This window comes from Homarus americanus, unplaced genomic scaffold, assembly GCF_018991925.1.
Source record: "Homarus americanus isolate GMGI-L3 unplaced genomic scaffold, GMGI_Hamer_2.0 scaffold34921, whole genome shotgun sequence".
In the NCBI taxonomy this organism is placed as follows: Eukaryota; Metazoa; Arthropoda; class Malacostraca; order Decapoda; family Nephropidae; genus Homarus; species Homarus americanus.
This window is the reverse complement of record NW_024741901.1, coordinates 23,192,557-23,205,345: the sequence shown is the minus strand read 5'-3', so window position 1 is coordinate 23,205,345 and position 12,789 is coordinate 23,192,557. Positions and strand designations below refer to the sequence as shown.

Below are 12,789 nucleotides of genomic sequence, written 5' to 3'. Positions count from 1 at the left end.
AGGAAGAATTGTAAATTATCTAAAATTGTCTTTAAGAATACTGTACAGCAAGAAAAGAAGACTAAAGGTACATGTTAATAAACCTAATGAAGTACTGGTATTTATGATGAAGGTTAGGTTACCTTGAATGGATGAAGGAGTCTGGGGAAGAAAGCAGCATCTAGATATTTAGGCTATGTATACCGGTAACAGTAATGAAGTTGAGAGCTGATTATTGCATAAGGAAAAAGAGTTGGAGGTGTTTTTGAAGTCTTGGTGAGTAGGAAAAACATGAGTTTGAAGTTCTACTATGTCTTTTTCCTAAAAGAGATGTTTTTAAGCAAATCTTTTGTAAGTACAGCTTCAGGATGTAAAGTAAAGAAATGAGAAAAAAATAAGAACAATCTTAGTTATGAAGTATTAAGTGACATTGTGAGAGCTGATAGTACTCAGAATGGATGGTACCAAACAGAGATAACATGAATACAGTACAGTATATGGAAGAAGTAATTAAACAATGGTTGTGGTAAAGATTTAAAGTGAAAGGTGTGGAGGCTGGAGAGGGGTACATCACAAGGTCTTAAAATATGTTTGTGGAATACTGCATACGGAAATATTAAATGTAGGTAGAAATGTATTGTTTGTCTAAAAATATACCCGAGGAACAGGAGGTAAATGGTGAAGACAGCCACACTACACAGGACATTGGCTGATTTGGTAACTGAATGCTAAGATCTTCAGGAAATTTTCAGAATACATTAAAAAAGAGTGATGAAGATTTCATTAAAAGTAAGAAAGAAAACCAAATAAACAAACAAAATTTCTCTGACCAAACAATTTAATAGAAAGTTAATAAATATGAAACATTTCCATGATGGTGGAGAACACAATTATCTTTCCATCAAAAATAGTTGAGATATGGAGAACTGATCCTGAAATAAAATTTTCAAGCTAACCTCATAACCAGGTGGACCTTTTTAATGCATATCCAGTTTTAGGGTGTTAAGGACAGTGGATCCCTTAACTGGCAGCTAGGGGCTATTCTTATGACTACCCTTTGTTCCCCAAAGCAACGCTCTCCAATAAAAGGGAGGAGTGGAAGCACAGGTTGTTCTTTAGGGGTATGTCTAAAAGTCAGCCATATCAACCAGTGCAAATACAGTTTCATACACTTCTATCATGATTTTAGAGTCAATCTGCTATTCTTAATTCTGTCTGCAGACAACTATGATGAAAAGAAACCATCTAGTAAGGTTGCCAATCACTATATTCCTGGTTGAACACAGGAAGAATATTAGGTGCCATGTCAAATTTACCGAGTTTATGTGAAAAGAACTCCAGTCAACAAACCCAATTTGAACTTATAATAGAGAATCTCTTAACTACCAGATGCAGTATGAGCTGGAAATTATGTCACTGAGCGATTCAGAATGAAACACCTGAAACAGTTCCTGAATTGTCTCCATTTCACACCAGGGAAACAACCCAAGCATGGAGGGAATACTGGGAATGTGGTCCCATCCAATCTCCATCAAGGGCCAAGGATACAAGACATTTAAGCAAGGCCAAAACCACGCCCAGGTGGAACAATAATTGTACTGCTGTCATCTGTCGGCTGGGCCCACAATTCAATGGAAAAATACAAGAAAGCTTTGAGCATTGGAAATTTGTAATGGGCTATCATCACTTTCCTTAGTCAAAAGGTATTTCCACAGTTATCGATCTGAAGAAATACACTCAATAAAGCTATCACCTACACCCTCTATTGGCTTATGAGGACATCTAGGAGACACCAAGCCATATAAGTTCCATCAGTTAAAAACATCATGGTTCAAATACCTATTTTTGGTTAAGGTGAACAGATCTGACAGTCACAATGACACTTGCCTGATCTCTCCCTCCACTTTTCATTTGTTAGGGAAGAAATTACAGTTCAACTGAAGGATCTATGCCTGACCAAACCACAAAAGTGGCAACTATGAGCACAAAAAGAGGGAACTCAAGATTACTAGTGAAAAATGTTAGACCATAATGTATTGTACTCTTAAGGTTTGGTCATGGTGGAAGACAATGAATCAGAGTGAAGAGGCATGAAATTTCTAAGAGAAAATTTGATACAAAACAAATCTATCTGTAATCTCAGGTGATATATATATATATATATATATATATATAAATGAGAAGAATGGATGCAGAGAGAATGACTTGAGTTACGAACGGATACACGGGTTTGTGCAAAGACATGGGTAAGAGGCGATGACTCAAAACAGCCCATCTCTCCAGATGAATGACGGGATATGGAACACTGGATAAAGAGAGATGGATGTAACTTTTATTCTAATACTGTATAATAAGTGATCTCTTACTGTCTATATAAAAATGCAAGTAATAGGTGCCATTAAAAATACATTGTCGGTGTAAACCAATTGACATACACAAGAGATTAAGGTGTAACAAACATTAATAATAAAAGTGAAAACACACACACAAAAAAAGGTATTTCATGAGCTATAGGTGAGTTTATATGTGGGATTGATTAAAAATGAATAAATCAAGCACTATTCTGAAGTGTAAAAGGTTATACAAACAGTGATAGTAAAGGTGTAAATACATAAAAAAGTGTTTCATAACATGAGGTTTAGATGAGTAGGTAAGCTTTGATTGTGACGATAAAACAAACACATGTCAGGGAAAAAAGTGATTCATATTATGAGTGTGTTTAGGTGGTACCAGACAGTGGATGTTATGAGGTTTTAATCCCACAAACACAGAGGGTAAAGTTAAGCTCACAGATCTGCAAGGATACATCGTAAACAGTGTACGAAAAAAGAACTGCGTGACGGACATGAGCAACACAGGTGATCTATCTTACATAAAGCCATAAAAATGTTAGCTTTGATACATCCAATAAGTTCTTTCTTGCACTTAAAATTGGGTGGCTCATGCACAGCCTTCACCAACAAAACAAAACAAAAACTAAAAACTGTGGGTAACACTTTTCCAAATTCTTACTACTACTGGTATCTCACTCTTACTAGCACACTCCTCTGCTTGGAACTTGTCTTAGGTCTGGTCATCTTCAATACAAACTTGTGGTTATTTTAGCTTCTGTTGGAAATCTTGTACAAATACAGTACTTGCACTTGTCTTAGATCTGGATTTCTACTATGTATTCAGTACTGTACATACTTTTGATTATCATATACAGTACCTGTATCTGGACTTCTCCTATATAATCTCTGGACATGTCTTTAGGTCTGGAGTTCTCTCATATGGACTTGTATGAGTTGTCTTAGGTCTGGAGTTCTCCTTTACACACACTGGACTCATCTTAGGTTTGGACTTCTAGACATACTCTGGACTGTCTTTTGGTTTGGACTACTCCAAGACATACTGCCAGCCACTCACCTCACTCAAATATATACTGTACTCTCTTAGGCATTCTTCCCTTAGCCATTCTCTCCATATGATACCAGCTGCGCCACGGCTTCTCTTATAAATAGAAGCACGGCCTGTTTGATGAGGGTTCGACCAGCGACCAAAGATATGAGCCTCCGCCACTCATCTTCCCACCCTACAGACGATCCTCTGCAATGTCACCATGACGTAAATATCCGCGTGTGATGGAGCCGGCAGATTGAGTGGCACAAGAATGGCTAAACGATCTTCCCAGATCAACTTTTTTTTCTGGTGCTCCCTCAACTCACCTCCCTTCCAGGATTTAGTCAAAAACAAACACACTCATACATTCTACCAGTTATTTTCATCATATTTTTATCTTATCTACAAGAAATTACTGTACAAATAAACTATAAATGAGTTCTGATTTGTTGACTGTTAATAAATATTTCACCATATTATACTTGCTCAACAATTTGATTTTTCTTACTTCCAAATGTTTAAAAACTTATGTGCTTTGAAAAGTAGGCTTCTCATGAATGAAACTTTTGACAAACTTAACTAACTTAATCTAAATATTGTAACATGTTGAGGCAGCAAGGAGATATAAGAAAGCTTAGAGAGAAGCAACAGAACTTAATAAAAAACTGTATTTTGTTACAAACATAAAACAAGAGGCCCATATGAGACCAACATTTCTCAGATGAAGGCTTTCACAAACAGTGTTCAAGAACACCAAATACTATAACTCACTTTCTGACTAAACTCCACCAACTTATGGCTTCGCCAGAAACTGTTATGGTAATTAGTTTGCAGACGTAGATTGGTGGCTGCTTCTTAAGTCAATCGCCAAGCCATATATAGGCAATCTTCCAGCCATTTTTACTCTTTAATATATATACAGGACTGTATACATATATGGCCATACTGTACTTATTATTACTCAGCCAATCAGCTCCCACCTCCATCAGTTTTGCACGTTTCCTGCATGTCTTGTCTTTACTTCACCAAGGTACTAACTCTTTGTAACTTATTTTTGACCCATAATGTCTGCAAAAAGTCCTGCAAGTGACCGTTCTAGTCTCTAACCCAATTTCTGCCATTATTCCTTAAGTTTGTATTTGTAGATCAACAATTCATGGGGATTTTAAAGAACATAACCCTCACTAAGCATTTACAGCACTGGTCTGTCCTACAAGTTGCTGGTTCGATTCCAGGGAATTCTCAGTCAACCCAACTGTAAAGGATAACTTTGCAGTTATAGAAATGAAGGCTTAGCATAATGTGTGATGTATCCACAATGTTCCTAACAGGCTGTCATGCCCATTTTCCAGGGTAGAATTTGGTTGTAAAATGAATTTGTGGCAGCGTAGATGGATCAATTGTTACAGACACTAGAAGCAGGCAGAACTCAGTGGACAGGTTGACTACTTTGGGGGCCATCTAAGAGACAGGTCTGTTATGTCCTTTCCTATGAAACATCCACACCAAACTTGATAATAATATTTCATATCCCAAGACAATAATGTGATACATCAACAACAGTACTTCAACCCAAAGGCTTAACTCTACTATAATGGCCACCTTGACTCTTGTGGTCAAACTAAATTTTGTCGTAAGATACAATAAAAAAAAAAGAAGCCAATGGAACTTATGAGAAAGTAATTTACTACATTGTCAGAATTTGTTGAACAGCTTAGGAAGAGACTGAAAAAACAAACAAAGGGATTCGAAGAGACAAAACACAATAACAGCAAGCAAAATTTGGGAAAATCCCACCAAACACCTACAAATTCCATAATTTGAACCAATCCTGATAACAAACTGTGCATGAACCAGTTTTTGATTCTTAAATAAATGGAAATATCCCAAACAATGGTTTATTCCAATAGGTCAATGGCTGTAAAATGTTTTTCACGAGCCACAAATGTGAACTGAATGAATCAACGGTTGCAGGCACGAAAATCAACCAAGAAGAAGACCTATTTCATACACTAAATACTGGTACCAAAATGACCCTCAACTGTTACCAATTTCATGTATGCCATGCTTTATCATGAGTCCATCACCAGAGATAGGACATTGGGCTATTTCATTAAGACAGCATCAATTCATTAATTGGTTTTTGCTTCCCTTCCCATGAAAGACTAATGTTATTACAGTATAAATTTCAGAACCTGTAATCTACACAGGTATATGTATTATTGTAAACAATTTTCACCTCTGGGTGCCTGACTACCAATTGTGGTGGTCCTGGTTTGAAACCTGGCACCCAGAGGTGAAAATTATTAAAAATTTTCCTTCATCCACTGCTACTCTCTCTTCCTCTAACTGCCATCTCAGATGTGTTATGCTAAGGTATTCCCCTATCAAAACAAGGTTCAAAGTTATGCACCTGACTTATTGCTACTGTTTCACACAACTCAATCTCACTCATCAGCTGCACACCCATCCCCTAAAACTTCCAGCTTTTTGGTCATTCACACACGGTGCTACTCCCTGTATGTCTATCTCCCTCCCTTCTAGTGCCTACCTCACCCTCTTTTCATCTCCATCTCAGACTTTCTCTCTCTCTCTTTTATAGCATTCATTTCTAAATTATAAATTTTCTTTAAAAAAATTCAATACCTATTCTCTAAGCACAACATCCTTTAAGAAAACTTCCACTGTATTACCCTAAAGATCACTTGAGCTAACTTTTGAATCAGTTCAGTTGTTCTAAGTGAGAGAAATATATAGGATCTTACTACTGATTATTATGGAGAGTAAGTAGCCACAAGCTTCTGTGTTATCAATTAAACAGTGTCATTGGTTGAATATATTTACAAATTAATTCGTGTGAATACTTTGAAGCATTATATATCACTTGCGATGATGGGCGTTTCCTATATTATACTCACACGTATCATTTCTACACAGAATTAAAAAAAAATAATAATACAGTAATAATGACTAGGAACTACACTTTTTCACATGGGCCTCAGTTTAAGGTAATCAGAACCAGATCAATGAGAAAAATAATCATAATGGTTAAAGTTCATTTATGGATAAAAATAGAAGGTCATGGAAATGAAATGTATAGTAAATCCATAGATAAGAAAAGATATCAGTACGTAGTGTAGAAAAAAACTGCCCAGGAACAAAAGTGCACCATAACCATCAAGTCTGAAACACATCTTGTATGGGTGATACACTTTGGACTGGGAAATATGTTGAGGTAAGATGAATCTATTATACAACTTAAAGAACAAAATATAAATTCAAGACAGATGTTATGGATCAAAAGTCAGAGTATAGGAGAGGAAGAATAACACTTACAAGTCATTATGATAATCTGGGCTTGTTGGTGGAGACGTGTCAGGGCCTGAACCATCTGTGGGTGGCTCTGCTGGCAATGGTCTGACTGGAGCATCTGAAGGTTTAGGAATATTAACACAATTACCATATAAACCAGGAACAAATATGTGAAGTCAATGCTGTGTAATTATATTAGTTTTCAAGAAATAAAAATTTAGTTTACTGAAGGTATTAAAAGCCATTCTACCTTGCTATCTTACTGATATATCTAGTCTATTCTCTCTCAATCATTAGAATGGAAATTATTCTTTTAACTCTTGCCAGCCACTTTCTGCATGGAGCTTGGTGTCTGGAATCAAGAACAAAACAGACTCATCATTTTCTATCAATCACTTTCTCTGACTGTTGTAACAGGTTTATTCAGCTAAAGTGCTCCTCTTCCATAATGCAGCCCCAACATTTAGATTTGAACATAAATTAATATTACATTACATTATATTACCTGAAAGTAAAATCTAACATTATCTGTGATATTTTTCCATAAGCTATAGAGGTAACCACAAGTAAGAAGCATTAGCTTAGTCTGGGGCAACATCATAGTGAATGGTCAGTAAGTGTGTATCATGGCAGGTATTGCCCCACCAACACTGTCTGGCATGAGACTGTATTCAAAGTCTCTTGGGCTGGGTGTTCAGAGTGCTTCCAGTCACTCCAGTTTTCTTACCTCCATCTTCATAATCTTCATCATTTTCTTCTGGAGCTGTATCTGATCCCTGACCATCCTCAAGCTCCTTCGCAAGCTGACTTTCAATCATGGAACGTGTGAGTGAATCTGTGCGAGGTGGAGGCTGTGGGGGCAGTTCGTCTGCCAACGATGGCTCTTCACTGCTGCTCTCTTCACATGGATCCTATATCATAATTAAATTGATATCAAATAAGAGAATCATGTTAATAAATATTTCTAACTGACAGATGGATAGAGCCCATTCAAGACTAAGGTCAGGCTGGGAACTAAAATTCCTACAGGTCTTTAACAGGATTCCTTTATCTATTATTCTTCCCTTTCTTTACTTGTTAAATTCTCACTTTAAAAATAGGGTCCCATGCATAAACAATCCCTAGAACAATTTGTTAATTTTTATTTTGGTTATATTAAATGGCAGGAATAGGCTGTAAAAATAATAACATATAACACCGGTAAGGGGAAAACAGATATCGTACAACAAAAATAAAACCAAAATCTGTTACCCTATGATGAGTGAATTACAGGACCATTATAGAATTTCACAGTTGCTTTACACTCGAAAAACTCTCCTTCGTAAAAATGTAATGTGATACCAGTTAAAGTATTGTTTATGCTTACCTTGCCATTCATTTCACTGAGCTTGTGTGCACCATAAACTATAGCCTGATATGAAAACTTCAATTGGTCGTGAGTTTGAATAAGACCCATGCGTTGCTGTCTCATGTCCAGCAAGACTTTGATCACTTTACCCGGACCAGACCCACAGAGACCCTTGGAAAGCTGAAACACAATGGGGACTTAAACATTATACTTGGTAGGTGTTGCTTGGAATGTATGTGTTGCCTGTTGCCACAAGTTGGAATTTGTGAACAATCAAAATGAGAACATGCTTGTTAAGGGGATCAAGATTTATAAATAAAGCCTATACCTGTAACAATTTACCAAAAACTAAGTGCTGTATAAGAAATCTAATAGGAATACAGTCTCTCCTCGACCTATGACGGGGTTCAGTCACGACGACCAGGTCGTAAGTTGAAAAGGCAAAAATAATACATAGAAATTCTAAAATGGGTGTCTCTTTTTCTTCTCAGCACCACGAGAACTCTCACTTTTACACTTGCCAGCCATTTTAAAGGGAATTACAAAAAAAATGTTTGTCAGTACACAGCTCGATCACTAACGTCAGGACTCGAAAATACGTAATGTGAAAAATATTATAAACGACCATGGCCGTCGTATGTCCGGGTTGTCGTAAGTCGAATATGTAGTAAGTCGAGGAGAGACTGTATAATCTGTGACAGTTACCTCAAGTTCACTAACTGTATTATTAACCAGAGTAAGGAATATTACCTATCATAACTGGAATTTGCTGATGTACAGACTTATTGGAAGATGACATTTTGATGGCAGTGGAGACATTTCAAAGGCTCCATAACACAAAGAAAAATGCTTGACAGCCCCAGCGCTGGGAACTCTTGCTCTAGACACTTGCCAGCACAACATTATACACTCACTATTACATTTACAATACCGTAGCCACCATTACCACACACTAAACACTCACCACATGGCATAGCTGCACTCATGTGATCACCACAACCAGCAGGCCACTTCACTCAATGGGCTAACCCCCAACCCACACAAAGTTACCTGACTTCACCAAGGCAAGTCTATAAACAGTATTTACTGACCTAATAACCCACATGGGCAATATAACATGAACTCACCTAAACTAAAACCTCTTCAGCCAGTGACGGCCATGTGCACTCCACATATCAGGGATCAGAGTACCTGCCCACTGGTGTCTCATCACATTTTACGTTCTATTAATGAACACTGACTCACATTGGCTGTATGCCTGTTGCTGGCTGGGAGCAACAATTGGAACTCATATTTTTGTTTTGCCATTGCACAGGGTCTAGTGATGTAACCCTTTTTGTTATGTAAAAAGCACATTTTGTAATCAATTAGTGAACAATGACTCACAGTGGCTGTATGCCTGCTGTTAGTTGAGTGCAACAATTACAGAACAGTATATAAGTTAATATGTTAATATATTTGGCATATTGGGTTTTGTAACTTTGCATGTGGTACAGCAGTTACTTGCTGTATATACTAAATTAGGTGGTACTTTATGATTTTCTCTCAGACAGACTTGTGAGGCCTGCCATTGGGATATTCATCTTTGATGAGCTGCCAGGTCTACTGAATGTAACCTGGTTGATATTCTCCATTATGATCTTCCTCCTAGGCTTGAGCTACCTCAGCATAAAACCTTGCCAATGCTCTCTATACCCAACCTCCCACTTTGCTCTGAGTTGGGTTCCTATCTTTCAACATCACATTACAAAACAATCTCATCATTCTCATTTCAGCTCACTCAATCCTACTTGTGTCATCCATTTTAACTTCCTAGGTTTCACTGTCATACAACTTAATACTTCTCATACTAGTTGCATATACCTTTTCTCTGACATGGACAAACTCTTCTCGCTGCCAATAAAGGTAACAGCCCCCTAAACTACTTCCAGACATTTCTGATGCTTGTAAATGAACTAGCTTCAGCACCACCTGAGTCATTCCCACAAACCCAAGTAGCAAAAAGTATCATCTAACTACACACTGGAGTCAACTTATGATGATTCCTTGACCTGAAACTCAGCAGTGAGACTAATTCCTCTGCCAGGATACTACTGTACACACATATCTATTTGTTAACTCTATTCATGTATTATAACAATACTTATCTAGTTGCTAATTATGTAATCATATATTGTGTAATGGTTGACACAATTGCCATTCGTGTACAGGGCGTCCTCGCTTAACGTCGGGGTTACGTTCTTGAAAACATGACGTTATGCGAAACAGCGTTAAGCGGATCGATTTTCCCCATAAGAAATATATAAAATACGGGAGTTACGTTCCCCAGCCTCCCTTTGCCCCATGAAAAAAGTTACATATACAAAAAAATCATTGCCTTTTCTATAGAAAATAGTATATAAAACTACAGTAGTAAGTTTGTATTGGTACTCACCAATGGGCGGAGGAGGTAGAGCGAGTGTGTGGTGGGTAGTGGAGCGAAGGAGGAGGATGGCAGGAGCAGAGGAGGAGGGTGGGAGCGGAGGAGGGTGGTGAGTCACTGAGACTCTGTGGCTGCCTCCTCCTCCTCCTGCTCTGACTGGGGTTCCTCTGCCGCTGCTTGCTCCTCCTCCATTGTTGTTTGCTCCTCCTCGGCTGCCGGCTGTTGTGAAGAGTTGCTTCTGCCATCCCGTGGCAGAAATTATGACGACACTTAAATCGTTGAAACCATCCTCGGCTAGCCGTAAAGGCCTCATCCTACGATCCTTCACCCTCTTCTGCCTTTAAGTTATTAAACAAAGATATGACCTTATGCTGGATAACCATAAGGCTCACAGGGGCATTGCATTGATTCTGGTCCTCCATCCACATCGCCAGCATCTTTTCCACCTTCTCTATCACAGTGCTTCTAGTACGAGTCATCTTAGTAGCACTCAGAGAAGAACCACTTCAAGCACTAACCTCAATCTTGTCAGCGTTGGTCTGAATAGTACGCACCGTTGTGGGGGTTAGACCAAGCACAGAGGCTATGTCCACAGCACGTTCCCCTTTTTCAAATTGGGTTTTAATACATCCATTTTCATAGCAAGGGTAATGGTCTTACGTTGCCTCTTCACTACACTAGCATCAGTGGCACTTGATGGGCGCTTGGAAGCCATTTCGAATGGTTAGAGTACAATTTTAGAGCAAAGGCACCTAAGCACACACGAATGATGTGAAGTCGTAACAGAGACTGGCTTGGCGTCGCTTAGGGATGCTGTGACGTTCTGCAAGTGAGGGCAGCGCGCTGAGCCGAGAGAGAGTAGCGTGGCCAGACAAGAGTGGGTGATGCGCCGTTGAAAGTACTGTAGTCCGTGACGACGCAAAATGACATAGTATCGGATCATCAGGACGTTAAACAAATTTCTGGTCTCTAAAGTTCAGCGACGTAGTACCGAAACAACGTTAAGCGGGACGACGTTAAGCGAGGACTTACTGTACTATTACTCTTGTTATGTCCACAAACACCTAAGCGCAGTGTAAGCAATATTTTCAAAAGAGCCTAGACATTTACAGTTGCTACATTACTATATACCTACTTAGTGCCATCAGAAACAATAAAAATATATGTCCAAGACTCTGTACTCATAACTGATTAAAGTAAACTAAAATAAATTGGAAGAGTAGTAGAAAACAAATGCAGAAAACAAATGGACAGGGAAAAGGCAACAATTAGAATTGTCCAAACAAACTTCCTCTTGCACATATGCAAGTTGGTGGTGTGAGCAGGCATGTGTAGGTATTTGCACATAAGTCCTAGCCTTTTCCTGTCAATTTTTTCACTTAACTTTCACAATTTTCCCACATTAAGCCCGTCCTTCCATATAAGTTTCTGTGCCACATGATCCACCCTAAGCAAAAGTGGGATGACAGAGACAACGGATAAACTGAAATATGAAAACAGTCTTGGAAAAAAGCCAAGACCTACTCACCATCATGAGGATAGAGTCCACCAAACAGAAAGTCCCTGATCGACCAATTCCTGCAGAGCAGTGAACAACAGATGGCCCAACATCTGGTTCTAGTACGCCACTAGCTCGCACAACATTTAGGAACTTGTAAAATGCTTCAGGTGACTGAGGAACACCAAAATCTGGCCACGTTGTGTAATGGAAATGTAAAATCAAGCGACTGTTTCCTGATGATGTTTCTGTTAATCTGAAATGGAGTAGACAATAGTTATAAATCAAGACTGCCAGGATGTAAATAAAAGACTATTGGAGTCACAATTCTCAACCAAGAATACTAAAGATTTGGCTGAATTCTCAACTACAACAGTAAAAAAAAAAAAAAAATCTTTAATTGAAACCCTTTATCTTAACCCTTTGGATGCGACATGCGGGTAAACCCGCCCAAAATATTATATTAATTAAATGCGACAAGCGGGGATATCCCACGGCCTTGAAAAAACTTCCCCAAATGAGACGACATGCGGAAATATTATGTATTGAGGTATAGGAGTATTTCCTGAATGCAATATAGCTTATTTTTGTACTATTTTGTTTGATATTATCTGAATATGTAATACATATCTAAATTTGCTGTTTAGTAACCAAATTGATTAAATTTATTTGCCATATACCAGACATTGATTTATACCAATTTCCTGCATTTTTGGGTATAAATGTCATTTTTTCTCTAAAATTTGCACACATATGTGAATTTTTGTTCCAGATTTGGAAAATATACTAAAAGTTCTCTAGGAAAAACATATAGAAAATGTGATTATATGAAATTCATTTTTGGCAGGA

The 12,789-nt window shown here is 38.1% G+C and overlaps 1 protein-coding gene across 3 annotated transcripts in view; it reads right to left on the bottom strand.

Moving 5' to 3' along the window:
- Window positions 1-12,789, bottom strand: part of LOC121876195 (tyrosine-protein phosphatase non-receptor type 2-like) — a 45,059-nt gene that overhangs the window by 26,911 nt on the left and 5,359 nt on the right. For all 3 annotated transcript variants that reach the window (XR_006090724.1, XM_042381161.1, XM_042381160.1), the window contains exons 5-8: window positions 11,971-12,196; window positions 8,039-8,200; window positions 7,400-7,583; window positions 6,697-6,790 (exon numbers count right to left, since the gene is read on the bottom strand). Coding sequence is in view for 2 of the 3 variants with exons in the window: in XM_042381161.1 (XP_042237095.1) it covers window positions 6,697-6,790; window positions 7,400-7,583; window positions 8,039-8,200; window positions 11,971-12,196 (666 nt within the window). In the remaining variant the exon portion in view is untranslated. The remainder of the gene's footprint in view (window positions 1-6,696; window positions 6,791-7,399; window positions 7,584-8,038; window positions 8,201-11,970; window positions 12,197-12,789) is intronic.